Here is a 19,476-nt window from a genome sequence, read left to right on the forward strand (position 1 = left end):
CAAATATGTTGCTGCTTACGTTGCTAAAATAATGCTTTTTGTTTTAAATATCATTTATCAACATGCTACTTTTGGCTTTTCCCAGGCAAAGAAGTATCAGTGTTTGTGTGTGTGTGTGTTTATTTCCTTTGTTAAGTATTACATGCCATTTTGGATAAATATTAATTCATACCGTTTTATCATTTATTGGCTTTATCATTTACTTATTTCAGTTGACGTGGGAATAAAATAATGCCTTTATTTACTCAGTTTATCGCTTATTAGTTTTCTTGGACTTAATATAAAGGATAGGGAGGAAACTACTGTGTTTCAGTCACATTGTAATTTTAAGGTTATAGACCACATTGCTTTTAGGTGTCTTCATAGGGACATATAATAAAAATGAATTACTTGTATGAATCCAGGTGTCGTATTTAAACTAGAATCCAAGAACTGAAATAGACACAAAAGGATTCTTGAAGTATTTTTCAGGTTTTGATAGTATCTGGTTATAAACAGCTCTTTAATTATTTTAGCAGATTTGTTACAGTGAATGTATATATAAATGTATGATATATACTAAGCATCTATAACGATTTCTAGCATCAATAGTAAAAGAAAAACTTTAGAAATCTGTGCTGCATGCTTTAAAAAATAAAGAGAAACAATCACATACAAACCTTTTGTAAGATTTGGAAAGCTGTATTACACAAAGAAATTATACTGTTCTAGGTATTGATAATTATGTGAATAAAAGTATATGTAATATATACAATTTATAATGGAATCCAACAGGAACAGATTATACCATTCTCTCGGCCCGGTGACACGAGTGGCACGAAATGGCTATCGAAGCCACATGAAGGCCAGCAGGTACAATTCCCCTGCATTCAGGGGTCACAGAACTCCCCTCTGGTGTTGGTGATTGGCTTACATGGGTGTGGTCTCACATTATTTCTGTTCTTTCTCAACTAATTGGTTTAAAAACTTAAAAAATGCCCAGGAAAACTTTCTTTCCAAGATTTAATCTAGAGATAAATTTGAACTATTCTTTCTGATCCACAGAGCTAATGGCTGAAACTTGCATCTTTATGTCACATTTTAAAAACTATTCCAAGTTGGTAGCTTTTTAACTGCACAGGTCTTTCTAATGCTGCTCATTATTGGATGGGCAATACAAAAATCCCCTTGTTATTCAAAGGCTACAATCAAAACATTTCCTTTTTAGTAAGTCTACATTAGATTTGTCTTTTAAAAGAATTTTTTTTAGATAAACTTCAGGCCCTGAATTCAGACTAGTCTGTTTCCATTACGTGATACTTGTGTATTTAAACTCATGTTCATTCAATTGTTCATCTAGTTAAACATGGTCTCTTTTTGCCCTGTTATCAGCTGCAGAAGAAAATAAGGATGGTGGATTGATTTGGGGGCTGGAGGTTAGTGGTAATGGGTAATCAATTCATGATACAACAAAATAATCAACTTTAGAAGTGAACTTTATGTCCATTTGATGGTGTCTCCTCTAACCGGCCTGAAATTTCTAGTGGTTTCTAGGCTATTAAGTCACTTTGAAGACACCTAAATAATCAATCACAAAAGGATAAAATGGCAAAGTTCAGTTTTCTTCGCTGTTGTAGGAATTCTGTAGCTCAGTCAGGTCACAAGAGAAGGACAGGTTTTCATTAGTGTGTGTGTTTTAATTAACTCATGTAGAAATTACTCATGTTTTAAATATAGGACCTTAAATCAGTTGGGGAAAGATATTTAAATGTTTGGTTATTCTGTGATGGTTTTCTTAAGATATATGTAAAGGAAATCTTGGTTTTTGGAGTTATTCTTTCTTGGAGAGCTGTTAGACTATCGTCAAACACTTAATGCATTGATAGCATTTAAATGTTATTAAAATTTATTGTAGAAAGCCATTTTTTAATATGTTGTTATTGCTTTTATTCTTTCACCTATTTTAGAATTTAATGAAGCGTGGGTTTTCTTTTTCATTTTTTTCTCTTTTGAGCTTTTATTACTTTTATTTTGAGGTTTATATGCATAAATACTTTTAACAAATAGAACCCTCATCTTTCCTACCAGGACTTAAACTTTCTATTGGGGAAAAAGTTCACAGCACTGATGCAGTGTGGCATATTAAGAAGAAGAAAAGTCTTAAATCTTTCATTTAATCTTTATTAAAGTAAATTGCCCTGTTCTTTCTAAATTACACTTGTTCAAATATGTAATAAAGTGTGTGTTTTTAATCATCTGCTGACTTTAATAATTTCCTGATTAACTTTTGTGACAGCTTATAAATTTCAGATCAGTAAACCTTTATAATTGTCAGTGTCCTCTCATTCTGAATAAAATAACAAAGTTTTAAAATCAAGAATAATTACATTTCATTTAAGTATCTACTTGATAACTACTGTACTCTAAAGCTTTTGTATGTTTTTTCTTCATTTCGTTATTATAGTTCTGCAGAATCAGAAGATTTGGCAGTACATTTATATCCAGGAGCTGTTACTATCCAAGGTGTTCTCAGGAGAAAAACTTTGTTAAAAGAAGGCAAAAAGCCTACAGTAAGATTTTATATTATATTTTAACACTTCTAAAAATATGCAAGTGTATATAAGCCCTAAAAAGTATGAAGACAATTGAAATAAAACTAGATATATAGTACATTTAAAATAATTTAAGATACACATTTGCCTCACCAGATTTTTTAAATGTAAATTTCAGTTAAATGGTATATTTATGGTGCTTAAATTAAGGTACTCTGGTACTTCTCTTTGCCCTCTAACATAGTTCTTATTCAAAATCATTTTTCAGAGAACCTTGAAGTATATACTGTTAAGAAGTATTTTAGTAATAAGTTTAGGAAAAACAGAAAGAAACAACCCTATAAAATGGAATGCAACCAATTTTGTTTTCTCAGTTCTAAGTTGTTTAACTTGGTAATGCTGTTTTGTTTTCCTCCATGAAATAGAGCCCAGATATTAAATGTCCTCCAAACCATAATTATATTAAAAAAGAAATTTGGCAGAACAAAGCTTTTCATATGTAACACAAAAGTTTGTTTTCCGCAACAGCACTACAGTAGTTTGACAGCTAAACAAAGATTTTCTTTTCTCAAATGATAATATAATTTATCTAACTTAGAATAAAAACTTTGATATTATATCCACACTTAACGTTTTTGAAGATATGAGGGCTTCCTAAAATGTAAAAATCGTTTCCATCTAAGTGATCTGATTTTGCTGCTTACATTACCAGCTAGTGAACTAAGAATAGCATGTCAGTTGAGACATTATCACACCTGTTGGTGCCAAGTGCCAGAAATAGAGCAGTGAACATGTGCCTGCCTCATGGAGATGACATTCCAATGAGGAGAAATAGAAAACAAGCTCTTAAAATAAGGTAATGGGATGGAGAATGATTGGGTGAGGAGAGATGTCACCATAGCAAGGCATCTGAGCCGAGCTCTGAATGAAAAAGGTGAGCTGGCCATATGAGGAGCTCGCCTTCAGGAGACAAGTAGCCCTGTGTAGTGGAAGCATTGAAAGTGGAGGAGGTGGGAGAGATGAAGTCACAGAGGCCAGGGTTTCTTGATGATGTATTAGATGTGATGTATGAGAGAAAGAGTGGAAGTGGAGATAACTTCTGGGTTTTGGACTGAGCTGGGTGAATGTTGGGGACATTTATTGAAATAGAAAAAGGGGGCAGGTAAGTCTTGGCCAAGTTCAGTTTGATATGCTTATTAGATATTTAAGGGGAAGTATCAGTTTGGCTTTTTAAAATACAGTTCAGAAAGTCAGCAGAGAGATGGTGGCCAGAGATAGAGATTTGGGAGTCATTAGCATAAAGATAGTATTTGAAATATGGGCCTGGATGAGATACATGATCTATGGAGAAAGTTTAGTTGGAGAAGAAAAGATGGTTAGGTTTAACTGGGGTTGGGGTTATATCAGGGAGCAGGGCATTGACATTACAGTGTTTGGAAGAGAGTGGGTATAGTGCTGGACCATGCAACATAGGCTAAATACAAAGAAAGGAGAGGGAGGATATGATATCAGAAGGTCGTGGCAATACTAGGTAATATTAAAAAGTGGTAGGATTCTTGATGAGATCCATAATTATCTAAATGAAAGTACTGGCAGAGTATGTTAAGTGGAAGTGATAGGAGTATTTGAGATAAAGATTTCAGAAGTGATACCCTCTAAGGTTAGGCTAAGATGGCTGGAGTGGAGCAAAGCTAGAGATCATTGACACTAAGAAAGTAAAGAAACCGAGATGCCAGTAGCGTTTCAGTAGTGTACTCATGTGTTTGTCCTCTGCAGGTAGCATCCTGGACAAAATATTGGGCAGCTTTGTGTGGGACACAACTTTTTTACTATGCTGCCAAATCTCTAAAGGCTACAGAAAGAAAACATGTAAGTATTCCTCCTCTAAATTGTTAGCATAATTTCACAACCTCTTTAAAGAAAGTAATCATAATGGAAAGTAACGGTTTGGGTTTTTTTTCTCATATTCTATTGAGAATTGTAATGGAATTATTTTTATTTAGTAAGACCATTACAAGGAAAGTCTTGGAATAACTTCCATATTTTGAAGTTTCTTTTTTGAATGCTATTTTTCCATTGCAAATGTCAACCGTTGCAAATGTCAAAACTGCACATTAGAAATATCTATCTTGGCATCAAAGCCTTCTGAAACCTGTCTTTCTTATTCAGAAAATGGTTGAGAACTGTTGCCCTGGAGTCTTGGTTCCTAATGTATAAAATGTGAAAAATTGCAAACATCATCTAAAGAACTTTCCACCTCAATCTCTGATTGAGGGGTTTTCCCAGCAGTGAAGAGGGATCATTGTTACCGAGGTTATTATGGTCCACTTCCTTGGGCCTCATATTACTTAAAAGAAGCTTCTCTGCTTGTTTCTCCAAATGTAGAATCTTTCTATAAATCTTTTTTGCATGCTGTTTTGACTTTATATGCCAGTGATATGTCTTTGAGAGAAAGAATAATTTTCTGTGTTGCATTAATAAAATCTCTTTGAGAGGAATTTTATTTCTAAATCATGTATTTTGTGGGGGGATTAAGAGGTTTACCATACTGAGGAAAGGTAAGCCACTAAAAAATAAAAATAAAAAATAAGTCCCTTTACTACTAAATTACCCAATGACACTGCATAATGCTTTATCCTCCCAGTGTAACCCTTTAGTCACACCAAAGGTATGTAAGCACATTGTTTGGTTTAAATGAATGTGGGAACTGCCATGATACCATCACCTCTTTCTTTATCAGCCACACCCACAACCAGTCACTGTCCTGAGTTTCGTGTTAATCATTGCCTGGCTTTTCTTTAGAGTTTACCGTGTATGTTTATTGAAATGACACATTGCCTCAGTTTTTAACAGTATCTGAATGGAATCACATAAATTCTTAAGCACTGGCCTTTTTGCCCACTGTTACAATTTTTTTTAATGGAGTCCTCGCATTGAGGTAAAGGACTGTTTTCGTTTTTTAATTCTGGTCAAATTGACTATATTGACCTCATACCCAAGAAAATTACATACATTAGTTTCACTAAAGTATTTTGTAGAGTAATTGCTTCTGGTTAGTATTGCTGTACTCAAAGGGGAAAGAAAAAGTTGTAGCTCAGTTAAAAATCCTTTGTCTTCAGACATAGTTAACTGTTCACATAGCCACATTGAGATACTTGGCTGGATTTCACTTAGTTGATGATTGCAGAGAAGTAGCTATTCAAAATAAAATGCTTTTTTTTCCCCTAACTTTGATTATGAGGAATCCAAATTAGAAAATTGATAAGATAACTAAATTTGTCATCTATTACATATGTTAAATGTCTTTTTGTGTTTGACATTGCTACTTTACTAATAGCATACTATGATAGTTTGGGTTTTTAATTATATAAGGTTTTCTGATAAATCATGTACATGAAATGTTCAGAAATTAGAACATAGTGGGCTGTGAGGAAATCAAATCGAGTGCCAAGGAAATGGACTGTAGTCCTCATATTTTTTGAGGATACAGAGAAAGGTCCATGTTTACATTTAGTATCATTTTAGGTCAGAAGAGATAATGGTACAGAATAAAAGCAATGAAGGAAAAAAAAATTTTAATTCTTTTCAAACAAAATTGAAACACAAATTGGAAGAAAATATTGGCTATACATAAGCAACAGATAAAGGATTAAAATCTGCTATATAAACACAGCACCACCTTTGTAGTATTTCCAAAATTTTAACCTGAATCTAATCATGAGGAAGCAATCAAATCCAGATTGTGGGACATTCTACAAGATAACTAGCTTGGATTCTGAAGACCAAAATTTGACCGGGTAGGGTGGGGAGAGGAGGATTTTTAGAGATTAAAGAGACTAAAGAGGCTTGACAAGTAAATGCAACGTAGGTTACCTTGGTTAAATCCTGGAGGTCATTTCCTTTAAAAAATTATAAAAGTCATAATTGGGACAATTGAAGAAACTTTAATATGGACTTTATGTGATTGTATCTATTAAATTTCTTAAGATAGTACATTGTGGTTGTACAGGAATATATTCTTAGGAGATTCATGTTATGTTGAAATCTTGTAAGGTTCAATGTTGTGATGTCTGCAACTTGCGTTTAAATGTTCAAAGAGATCGAGCAAATGCAAGATGTAGATATGTGGTAATCATTGTAGCATTTTTTTCCAGCTTCTGTGTAGTTTCAGCCTCATCAAAATAAAAAACTTGAGGAGAAAAAAATCACTAATGAAAGTAGACTTCATATATGTATGTAAATGCAGAAGGAAGAAATCTGGAAGCCTACACACCTATATTTTTATTCTAAAGTATACATTTTTTGCCTATGAGCAGCAGAGTAGGCTTGGGAAGGTAGAGGAACTGGGGAAAGAGAAGAGGGATTATTATTTTGTTCTGTCCGTATTTTTGAATGTTTTAAAATGAAAACATTCTAAAATATTTTTAATGAAACTGTATTGTGTATTCATTGTAAAAAATTTTTGCAGATATGTTTGAACCTATCACTATATGGTAAGGAATGAATGAATATTGTTTGATTAGTTAAATTTTGAAAACCAAGACTGCACCTGAAAAATCTGTAACATATGTAAGTCAGCAGGAATAAAACAGAACAATAGAGAAATGGAAAGGGGAGAGTTATATAGAAAATGAAATATAAGTGGCTAATAAACATGAAAAGATGATCAACCTCACTCGTTCTTAAAAATACAGATTAAAGAAGATGCCCTTTTTTTGCTATTAGGCAAAAATTTTAAAGACTGATAATATAGCATTGGCCATGGTATAGGAAAACATAGGCTGTCATCCACTGTTGGCAGAAATTTAAATTAGTATTGTGTTTGTGATGGGCAGTCTGGCTAGTTCTGGTTCTTTGCTCTTGCATATAAATTTTAGAATCAGCTTCTCAAGTTCCACATAAAACCCTACTGCAATCTATATAGCTCAATTTAGGATAATTGAAATCCTTACAATACCAAATCTTTTTCTTCATCTCATAGTATTTCTCCATTGTTTTGGTCTTCTTGAATGTCTTTTAACTGTTATAATTTCCAGTATGTCTTTTGATACATTTATTCCTAGATACCTTACTTATAAATTACTTTTGTATGTCTAGTGCATATAATTCCAGTTGACTTTCATACTGATCTTTTCCAAGCATCCTTGCTAACGTTCCTTATTAGTTTGGTAGATTTGGGTGGATTTTCAGGGTAGATAATACCATCTGTGAGTAAGTAATGGCAGTTTTATTTCTTCCTCCCTCTTTTTTTTTTTTTTTTGGTTTCTTTTTTGTTACCTTATTGAACTGGCTAGGTCATCCAGTTCAATTGAATGAAGGTAGCAATGGTGGGCGTCCTTATCTTAATACTGATTTTGAAATGTTTTTAGCATTTTACCCTTAAGTATTTGTGTTGCAGGGTTTTTTTGTTTTTCTTTTCTCTTTCCTGCTTTGGTTTGGTTTTTGTGAGTTTTCTTGTTGTTTGTTTCGTAAGTACTGTTAGTGAATAAGGATGTTCCCTTCTATTCCTAGGCTATCACAAATATGCAGTATATTTTAGCAAATACTTTTATTTTACATCACCTGAGTTGATCATATTTTTTCTTTCTTAATCTGTTAATATGGTGATTTACTTTAATAATTTTTCCGAAGTTGAACTAACCATGCTTTCTTGAAATAAACCCAACTTAGCTGCATTAATTGACTTCTAACATTAAACCAGCCTCACATTCCTAGGATAAATCCAGCTTGGTCATCATGTATCAGCTTTGTTATATACTGTTAGACTCAGGTTGCCAATATTTTATTTAATGTTTATTTTTTTTATTTTGTTCATGCATGAGATTAACCTAACTTTCTGTTCTTTTATAGCAGCCACTTTTTCATTACTAAAGTGTAACTTTACAAAAAACAGAAAAGTAACAAGCATACTAAGAATTTTTTTAGAAATACAAGTAAGAATATATTATTAAGAATTGTTTGATAATACTGCTGTTTTATTAAACCATGAGGTTTAAGATAAAACTCCTGTTACATTGTACACCTTAAACTTATACAGTGTTATATGTCAATTATATCTCAATAAAGCTGAGGAAAAATAAATAATACTTCTATTGAAGTGCAAGTGTGTTTCCTATGAGAAAGGGTGAGGGGTAGCACAGTAATACAGAACAACGTAGATGGATCCAGCAGTCCACTAACAGACCATGCTCTTTGGGAGTGAACACCAGGACAGTTAGGTGTTGATGAAGAGTTGAAGCTGAGAAAGATCTGGAAAGCAGGAGGCTATCTAAAGAGGGCGTGCCTAGATGGAATTATGGTAAAAGGCCCTGAGTAGACCTGACCAGCATCAAGTTACAGATCTCATCTCTCACTAGGAGAAACTGCAAATACGATCTTTGACACTTAAATTTTGCTTAAGATGAACCATAAAAATAACCATTAATTATCTTTTTATCTCTCAGTTCAAATCAACATCCAATAAGAATGTATCTGTGGTAGGATGGATGGTGATGATGGCTGATGACCCACATCATCCAGATCTCTTCCTGCTGACGGACTCTGAGAAAGGTGAACCTTTAGAGTAACTAGAGGTTGAGGTGCTGTGTGTACATAACTTTTGATAAGCCAAAACCTAGTTGAACTGAATTACTCAACTTGGGGAAGGTTTGTGTAGTTTTATCTCTTGGGAAATACTTCTGTCACAGAATGTATAGTAATGATATCAGTATTTTAAATGTCAATTAATATCTATTGTTGATTTAATAAGCTTACTTAACAAGTTTATTTTTTTTGCTGTGGGAGCATAAGCTTGAAATTAAAAGCCCAAGTAATCCCTAAAGAACTAATAACCAGACAGGGCAGGAGGGAAGGAGGGCATTTGAGAATCTGGAAGCTGCTGTTACTTTAAAAGCTCAGAGATTTGCCATATATGCAGTACCCTTCGTTCATACCCTGAATTAAGTTGTTATTCTTAAGTTCTGAATGTGATGGAGGTTTTCCTTTAAATGAGCTTTTCCTTTAAATGATTTTTATTTACTTTTAATTAAATTGCTTACTTGACTCAAAGCACTTTCCAAAGAAGTATAATTTTAATTATAATACTTTGCTTATAAAATATTTATGAATAAAATTATTGGCTATTGACCATAGGAGTTTTTTAAGTGGATTAAAGAAGCTGGAGGGTGGGCTGTAGGGAATCATCATATCCCCTGCCCGGGCCTATAGGGAGGCCTCAAGTGGTCATCAGAATAGAGCCTAATGTGACTGCTGTTCTGCCCTCAAAACAACTGCCAGCTGTTGATAAGCACCACAGAGGAAGCCAGAAAGGAAATTCCTTCATATCTGCCCAGAATCTTCCGCTCCAGCAACTCACAATGGAAATATTATATTGTCTTTTATTGACTGTACAATTACATTTTGACCTCTATTCAGAATGTATTTTACATCAACAGATATTCTGCTTTTAGGATATTAAGGTGTAAGTAAAAACTTAAGCAAAATATGTTGGATATAGACAATATCACTTGTGTCCAGCTTAATTGTAGAAAGGCCTTCTATTTAGATTGATCTAATGTCTTCATCTGAGTTCAGCCAGCAAAACAGCATTATTTGAATAATTAAACATTTGATAAAGAAAAACTATTGCTTCTAAAAGTGAAAAAGTTCTTTGTTAAAATCTCAAAGAAAAGCTGTATAATGCCCAAGTATAGATCAGGCTTCTGGGCCATTGAATGCAGTTAATAAAGGAAAACAGAAGTTGATAAAAATTGGGACATAAAAAAGAACTTACGTTAATGAAAAAAGGGAATAAAGCTCAACTTAGGGCAGTCTATAGAACGTGAATCCTTTCTTTTCTCAGTTTATTACCTTAATATATATAACTTATAAAAATCCTTATTATTGGTCAATATAAGGTCTACCAAATACACAACACAGATGACTTTCTAATTATCTAAAAGAGATAAAGGTGCCTCGTCAGATTTTCCCAGAAAGCCCTCAATAGACCTGGAAATTAATAATTTTGACAGATGTAACTGAAAATTAAAGACATAGCTGGTATTGAGGTTGGCTGATTGATCTTTAATCACATTAAATAGCTAATGTCTGAGTGTTAAACATCTAAAGCATTTTGGCCTGTAGAAACTTCATATTAACATCTAATAGTTAGATCATCTAAGTAGTATTGAGAACCGATATTCTGCACTCTCGTCCACACATAAAATCTAGAAAAGCCAAACAATTGTATTTAGATATACTTTCCTCTACAGAACATTTAAAGAGACAAAATTACTTCTCTTCCACTTCATAAACAGCAAAACAGTGGCTTTCTGTTGTCACACAAATGTCACATAAATGATGTCACATAAATGTAGCACAGAGAACTCTGTATTGGAAAATCAGATGTTAGCGAAATAGAATTCTGAAACTGGGAGCTCTAGTCATGTTTTATATTGCTCTTTGGTAGCTGCAGAATTACTGTATGTCAGAGTCCTTAAATTTTAATTATTTTTCCCTTGTTTTTGATAATTTTAGGAAACTCATACAAGTTTCAAGCTGGCAGTAGGATGAATGCAACGCTGTGGTTTAAGCATCTGAGTGCCGCCTGCCAAAGTAACAAACAACAGGTGAGCGTTCCTCTCAACCCTCATATCGTCCATAACTCGAGCATACATTTAAAAGAGGCCCAAAGAGAAGTAAGTAACTAGACTGACTTTCTGAATGAAGTAGGAAAGTGGTTTTGTTTTTATTTTTGTCGACAGTAGTCAACAAGACATGAAATCTACATTTTAGTGAGGAGACGGGCAATAAACAAGTGAGCAAATAAAATTGCAAATAGTGAAAGCTATATAAAGAAAGCAAAATAGAATTATGTGATGTAGAGTGATAGAAGTAGAGACAACTTTAAATAAATAGGAGCGAGCAGCGAGTATCTCCCCAAGGAGGTGACATTGGCGTGGCTGAGAAGAAGGAACGGCCGTGTGAAGATTAGGGGAACAGAGATCCAGTAGAAGGGACAGAGAGGGCAAAGACTCTGAAGCTGGAACTGTACATCAGTAGCTAATTTTGAATAATGTACTATGTTAGTTTATAAAGCTTATAAAAGTACTTTCCACCCTGTGGTGTCAAGACCTCCTTTCGTATTCCTCCTTTCATAATAGAGGAGGCATCTAAGGCTCAGCGATGCTCAGTGACCTACATAGGGTCAAACAAGTAAAAAGTGCTGGACCTGAGATAAAAACTCTCTTCATCCTTTAGCTCCATTCTTTTTAAGTATCATTGGAATGGGCCTTGTTATTTTTATTTCAAAAATATATAAAAGACTAATAGCAATATTTGGGACCATTTTTAGCAACCTCTATGAAGGACATGAAATGCCATAGAGCGAAAACTACTCTCTTGCCCTTGTCAAGTTAGTGTCTGGGACAGAATAAAAGAAACAGACCTTCTTTTGCCTAGACTCAGGCCTGTCTAGGATTCAACTCCATGCTATACATTTTCTTTAAATGTAGCTTAAAGTATTTAGTGTTATTTTTTAAAAATCTCCAATTTCAAGATTAGTCTAGATACTGCATGTATGCCAGCAGAGAGGCTCAATCTCTTTTACTGTATTAGTGGACCTTCCTGCTAAATAAGTCAACCAAATGTGTATAAGTGGTTTTTATTTGTTTCCATATTTTGCAAGAATCAGAGTCGTAGCAAATTTATAAATAGAAGCTATGAAATTTGAAATTTTCTAGTAGAAAATTAATTGACTCAAATACACCTTAAATCACATGCAGGGAACTTAGGAGGAAATGAAACTTCTAATTTATTTAAATATGGGTTTCTTACAACCAGACCTGAGAATTTATACTCTAAGGTAAGCACTTGAGCATTTGCATTGTATTTGATTTCTAATTCAGGTAAAATAATTTTTCATTCAGAAACTGATGTGTAGGAGATTCTTCTTTTTTTTTTTTTTTTTTTTTTTTCCCCAGTATGGTAGGTTTTCAAAAGACGATTGCTAAAGAGAACTGTTAAGCTGTTTTAAAGGACAGAGAAATGACCACTGATGTATGAATAGCTCTATCAGCACAACTTTGGAAAACAGGTAGTGAAGGTTAAGAGCATTTTTTTAGTCCTTGACTAGAGGACTCATCAACTGCTTTTTAAAAATAAAATATATTCTATTTCAAAGACTTATTGTTGAATATCAGACTTGTAAAGAAATAAAATTAAATTTGATCCAGTCTATAAGCAGCAAATTTTTCTATTACCTATTCATTTTCCAGAACTTATCTAACAATGAGTTTTATTTTTTCATACTTAATTTTCATGATTTCACAAAGAAATTTTTAGTAATGTTTGTTACAAAATTATCTGTGCTGGATTTGAAAATTTGCATGTAAAAATTCATTCTAGTACATATAAAGGAGAAAATAAGTGATGCCAAGCATGTTTGTCTGGAATCTTACCCTACTATAGCCACACTTTTTCTTTTCTCCTTCATTTATTCACTCAGTGAGTATCTCTCTACTGAGGCCCTGTGTCAACAGAACACATGCTGTCTTCACCCTTTCTCACTTCCGATTTCAGTTTATTAGAAAGAGGGTATTAACTCATCTCAGTGATTTTTCCTCCAAAAATGTCCTACCATGTTTTATTCATGACTCATAAATGATTGCAGTACCTTCTATCACATTCCTTTTTTAAAAAGATATTTTTAGGTCAGAGAGATTTTAATATTTGGGCTTACTTAAAGAAAGATAAGAAATAATACTTTGAAAAACAACTTTTTAAATACTCTGTTTGTAATGCTTATATTTTTTTAGGTTCCTACAAACTTGATGACTTTTGAGTAAAGGCCTAAGAAAGAAGAGAAGGGAACTGTTGCTCCAAAGTGAGAGCAAGGACCTGATGACAGAGCGCCAGCTAAAAACCAATCCTGTGCCAGGAAGAGCCCCAAGGTTCCGTCTCAGCCTTTGGAGTTCTGAACCAAAAAAGCACTAATTTCAGGGAATGAAGTGAGACATTCCCAGAGAACAAATCGGAGTTGCAAAACAAACTGCCATGGACCATGCTTCTTATCTCTGAACTGACCTGTGGAAACCACTGCCTTAAAAGAATGAAAGGAAAACCAACATGAAACACCAAAATAGTGTGTGTGAATCTTCTGGCGGTGCTGTGCTTGAAATAGATCGTAGCTAATTTGCATTTCTTTTAACTTGGTACTAATTTTGGAGGGGGGAATCGCCTTTTTTAGATACACTGTAAAAAGGAAAAACATTTCTAGTGGGTTAGGTCAGGAGCTGGTTTTGCACCAAGGTGTACAGATACTCTTAAGTAGCAGGATTCTACCAGCAGCCTACCTGAAAGGTTTGCTCAGCCTCCGTGAGTCTGCAGCCTCACTCGCTTTCTTACAGAAAGAGTGTAGGAATTAGAAATGTTATAATGGGAGTTGTTGGGGTTTGTTTGGGACTTCGGGAGGGTTTTTGTTTGGTTTTGGATGAGGGAAGATATTTTTAAACACTAAACTTCTGAAATTTAGTACTGTATGGGGAACATTACTTCCTGCAGGAGGTATAAAGGCTGAGTGTTCACATGCCAGACACTTTTTTCAAGTGGGCTCCAGAAAACACGGTTTTTTTAAACCAGGTTTACGTGTAGCCTTGCTATAGTGATTCATTCTGTACCACAGATCTGCCTCGTAGGGAACTGGAAGCCCAACCTAAACTTTTCTGAGATTTTTACAGTAATCACATTTTTCAAGTTAATTGGATTATCCCTTCTACCAGCCACAGGTGATTTTTATCATCAAGGTGACATATTGATACTTCATCAGGGTATTTTCTTTTACAGTGTTTAATGTGCACAATGCCAGTTTTTTTAATTATTCATTTTCATTATTTTTGTTCAATATGAGGTTCAAGGATCACATTTGTTTAAAATATTCCACATATGTTTGTATGCTTTTTCTTAGAAGGCATACAAAATAATTTTAAAAGGGAAAAGTGAAAGGTTGAGATTCTGGGAATCTTTCCTTATCCAACTTTCCTTTATTGCAAGACATTTTTCTGAAAACTTACATACATACATGTAGATATTGGTTCCCACTATGAAACCATATTTTGTCAGTAGTTGACCAAGCAGTTTTGTAAAAGCACTTCTATGCAATAATGCATTTAATATCCAAGATAAATGTTGAATTACCAAAAGGAAAAAGTTTGAAAGTGAGATGCCTTAGAGTTTTAACAAAAACGGGCATTTGAACAAAGGCTATGTGTTGGATGTTATAAACTCATGAGACATCATAAGTTTCAGCAGTGGCCCAGCGTGAGAATTGCTTTGTGACTAATATCTTCTAATAGGCTTGTTACTTTGGGCCTCACATAAAATTTCTCACATTTGTGTTCTTAGAAAATGTTACACTTTTTTTTCTCATAAGTATTTCACTCTTGAAATTTAAATAGGAAGTGTTGCCCACAGAATAATTAGCTAGAAATCTATCCAAAGGGAAGTAAAAGAGCTTTTTCACAGTGCTAAGTTTTTAAATTTAGTTTTCTGTTTCAAAGGATATTAAGAGTTCAGATATTTTTCTCATATAGCACAGTTAGAAATACCATTATTTCTGGTTTTGTGGAAAATGACACGGGCTGGAGAGGGCAGTGTTGCTTGTGCTGAATGATTTTCCCATGAATGACCTCCCGAGCTTAGCCCACATTGGGTGCATAGAAAGACACCATCCGCGTAGCCAGCAGTATTACTGTGTAGACCTTGCACATCTTACTTTTGTTATGCATTTTTTAAATTCTTTAATTTGTTCATTTCTCTTCAGAAATAAGTGTTTTTAACAGTGTATGTGCTTTTTAAAAAATGTTGTGGATGAGAGCCCTGTGGATTTTTTATTATCATTATTTTGTTTGTCGTAAATAAGCTAAAGTAGATATGTCATACGTTAACCGTATCTGTGGAGATATGCAACTGGAAGTCAGAGCCTGACGTTACACAGTTTTGCCAAAGAGGGAGCTAAACTGGAAGATGTGTTTGATATTTTCAGTTCTAAACATTAATGGAAGCTTGCAGAGTAAGAATAGTGTTCAAATTTGGTAAATAGTCCATATATAGAATTGTGGCCTCTGACTGAAACTCTTAATATGACTGTGCTGGTGTCACCATTGTTTCTTTGTCTTCAAATTTGTTCATTCAAAAGATTAGTCATAGCTTTTTACGATTATTTTAGCATTTGAAGCAAATGGAAACCAGTGAGTGAAGTGGATTAAAATAGTGTAGGTGAATTTTTGATCTACAACTCACCAAATGATACCTAATAATTCAAGCAAAAAAAAGATGTCACCAAAATATATTAAATATTTAGGTAGTGTATTAGTGGGCTGATGAGTTTATTTCGCTTTTATTAAACCTACCCTTTATAAATTAGAAAATCGGTGACTCAAAAGCTTGAAATTTCCATCATTAACTTCATTTGTTTCTCTCCTAGCCAAGAAGAACTCATAGAAATGATAATTTAAATTTTAGCTGGTTTATAATAAGCATAATGACCATAATTATACGGCTTGGTGAGTAGCATATAATACTAGCCAAAATACAATTTGAGACACATGTCATTTAACATTTTATTTGAACATGGAAGCTTATTTTTCATATGGAAGTAACATACCAGTTTTTAAAATATAACTGTAAAAATAACTGCATAATGACCTTCCGGAGCACTGTTTTTGGTTTCATGTCCCCTCTGTGTTTGGGCTCTGCTTATTTTTTCAGAGGTCTTTTTCTACTGTAACCTCCAAACTGTGAGAATTGAAAGAGAACTGATCAAACACACCTTCCCATTTTGTTTTCTTCACTATGTAAATATTGTTTGTGTAAACGTTACAAAAAGGGATCCAAACAGTTGGAGTTGGAGTATTTTTTTCTCCCTAGGCATGTGCTTCAATGACACATTTTTCCTGTGGAAAACCCATGACTGCTGCACTACCTTCTAGGGACCGTCTCGGCATTTGGTCTTTCTGTGTGTCAAGAATTGGGGTGTTTATAGAGGCAAAGTTTTTATAAGTGACTTTATTCCTCTTCTAGGAGATTTGTAAAGGAGACCAAGGAGCACTATTCTAGAAGGAAGAATGTTTACAGTCTCTAGTGTGCACGCACTATGTATTAGTTGAAACTGGGGCCCTCTAAGAGCAGCCTAGCCTAGCCTGTTGATCTCTTGGGATTACTAGAACTTTCCTTGCCAAATGACTTGAGCAGGAGTCTTTTTTTTTTTTTTTTTTTTTTTAGCTTAGATCTATCTGTAAGCTATATGCTTTTACTACTGAAGACAAAACTATAGGGCATCGTATTAATTGGAAGTCAATAATAATAGTAGATTTAATCCATACTTTTAAAATTTAAATTTTAGCTGTTGTTGCTTTTTTTTTTTTTTTGAGGCACATTCCTTGCCAACCAGCTTTTAAACCACCATATTATCTTCTTCTGCAAACAAGGGGTACCAGTGTTGCTTAACAGAAGATAATCTTTAATAAAAGAAATCCTCTGCTTCAAAGGCTTTTGAAATAATTGGATCCCTTTTTGGAAACAAAGATGAATTGGACTGTGGCTCCGTGGAACAGTGATGCTGCTGTTGCCTGAATAGACGACATAAAGCCAGTGGTGAGGTTTGGCTGACTTCCTCGGTGATCTTTTAGGGTTTGCTTTTATTTTCTCTCTCTCCTTTTGTATTATTTCTTTTAAACATAGTAAATGTATGATTTTACAGCCAGAGTGGTATTGTTTTTTTCTAAGTTTTGAGATACAAACACTTATTTAATCACATTGAGGATAATGATTTTCCATGTGAAGTCATCCTTTTCAAAATGATTGAAGTACTTTTTGCTTTTGCTCCCCTAAAAATGGCTTGTGTCTAAAGTGACGGGTTTTTTTTCTGTTCAGAAGATTCTGATGAAAGATATCTGTGCGTGCAAACTCTTAAGCTTATTGAAAACAATTTCATTACACCGGTATCGCAAGTTGTAGTGTGGGGAAAACTTGGTCAGTGCCTTACCAATTTGTAGACCAATTCTAGGGCATTGAGTATGACAGCAAACATTTGCCCTCTTAACTCCTGTATTTCAGGAATGTGTGCTGTCCTCTCACAGCTGACTCCTTCTCACAGCAGGTCTCGGAAAGTCTGTGCGGATCCCTCTAGGTAATTGTTGCATTGCAGTCCTCTTTGGTTTTCAGTCTTTTTAGCCAGGCTCCCTCCCTGCTCCTTTCCCTGCTCCTTTCCTCCTTCCACGGCAGGAGATTAAAAATAAATCCACCCAAATCCACTGTAGATGAGCACGCCTAAGAACAACTCTGAAGAACATCCATCAAGCTGAGTTCATTTTGGGTTGTTGATTTTTTTTAAGCATAGACTTAGTTATAAGGCCTTTCACAAAGTCTTTGAAAGAATATGATACAGCCAGAAAGAATGTTTGGGTTTTATTAAAGCTAATGAAATCGTGTAATAAGAGTCTCTTTGACCAGAAATGAGATTTAGTTTGGTTCATTCTTATATTTAAATAAGACTCAGAACAAACAAGCACTCACTTAACCTACCAGTTACTGTTTACTTGAAAATATTATGGCAGGAAACTGAAAACAACTCTAACATATAAATTAAAGGGAAAGTAAGAGACTGTACTAGCTTTCCCAGTAAAAACAAAGCTTGGGAACATTTTCTTTTCTGGGATTATTGCAAGATCTGGAACTACTGTTACTTAACTGAGTCAAGACGCTGGTTTCAAAATTTTTGAAGGGCCTTGTGTGTTCCAGAGTAGGCAGGCAAACATAGCCACATGAAAGGTTAACTGGTCCTCGAGTGTTAGTTATTAGCAGAATTTAAATTTTGATTCTAGTCATTTAGACTGCAAAATAGTGGTGAGCTTAAAGGAATACATAATTGGAGTGCTTTGGGATTAAACTTTGTTTTTAATAGACAAGCAGAAAATTTAATAAATATTAGCTGTGTTTTAGATATCAGGTAACAAATATTAAGTTTCCCCTGAAGATATCACCTGGTAGAACTGTTCACAAATATAGTCCAATGATTATTGACTTACTAGGTCTGACAGAGTAGCTGATAAGAAGTCTCCAGACTCTCATGAGTTTCTACACCGTGAGTACTTACAAATTCAGTGTTTTACAGCCTGTTGAAGTGTGTGTGTGGAGGGGGAGGGGATAGGGTACTTGTTCACGAATTAATCTAAAGGAGATAAATGACTATAGGATAAATATCCATTGATGACAATGTACAGGAAAACACAAGCCATTTTTATCCTTTCTCCCAATTAACTTGAGGTCCTCTAATGACGAAGCACTCGATTGCACTGTGACTTCCCTGAGTGATGTGCAGCTTGGTTCCTCTCTCACTTTTTGTTTCTGTTTAACATGCAAATGTGAGTGTGAGATCTTTGGTGTGTTTGCATAAGCTAACTTAAAATGAATTTAAGAACAGTTTTCTGAGGTATTTCTATCGAAATAAATTGCTTAAAAATATAGGTTGTGCGAGGATAATTTATTACCATATTTACATTTTTATCCTTAACTTTGAAAGTGCATTTTATCATGAACTTGGAAATAAATCCTCTAACTTGATTTTTTTCCTTTCTAAAATAGTTGGCATGGTTTCTGGTGGGAAGGAGAAGCTTCTGTCTGCATCAGCTTCAGTTGCTCTTCTCTATCCCAGAACAAGGATAGGGGTGGGGTGGGGGGGGTCAAGGGTTTATTTCCAACTACATCTCCCCACTCTGAGGATGATATATGAGCAGCCCCCAAAGGGGCTCTCTGTGCTAATACTGAATTCCATAGATTCTCAGACATGACTTTTTTCACATTGGACCATTTCTGAAAACAGAATCCCTCTCCCAGCCTGTGGAGCTTTAGATTGGAAGAAGTACAAAAATACCTGTGTCGGGTCTCCTGTAAGTCATTGGCTGGGATGGTT

General features: G+C 34.5%; 1 protein-coding gene across 6 annotated transcripts in view; it reads left to right on the forward strand.

Moving 5' to 3' along the window:
• RALGPS2 (Ral GEF with PH domain and SH3 binding motif 2) overlaps positions 1-19,476 on the forward strand; it is a 134,078-nt gene that overhangs the window by 111,236 nt on the left and 3,366 nt on the right. For 3 of the 6 annotated variants that reach the window (XR_016022737.1, XR_016022738.1, XR_016022740.1), the window contains exons 15-20: positions 775-852; positions 2,444-2,549; positions 4,308-4,400; positions 8,975-9,080; positions 11,046-11,137; positions 13,325-17,694. Coding sequence is in view for 1 of the 6 variants with exons in the window: in XM_088801594.1 (XP_088657720.1) it covers positions 775-852; positions 2,444-2,549; positions 4,308-4,400; positions 8,975-9,080; positions 11,046-11,137; positions 13,325-13,354 (505 nt within the window). In the remaining 5 variants the exon portion in view is untranslated. Of the gene's footprint in view, positions 1-774; positions 853-2,443; positions 2,550-4,307; positions 4,401-8,974; positions 9,081-11,045; positions 11,138-13,324; positions 19,029-19,476 lie in introns of those variants that run through there. The other 3 variants (XR_016022739.1, XM_088801594.1, XR_016022741.1) reach the window with 3 other exon arrangements.

The sequence above is a fragment of the Rhinolophus sinicus genome, chromosome 11, assembly GCF_057876585.1.
Source record: "Rhinolophus sinicus isolate RSI-liver-muscle chromosome 11, RSI-T2T, whole genome shotgun sequence".
NCBI classification, from domain to species: domain Eukaryota; kingdom Metazoa; phylum Chordata; class Mammalia; order Chiroptera; family Rhinolophidae; genus Rhinolophus; species Rhinolophus sinicus.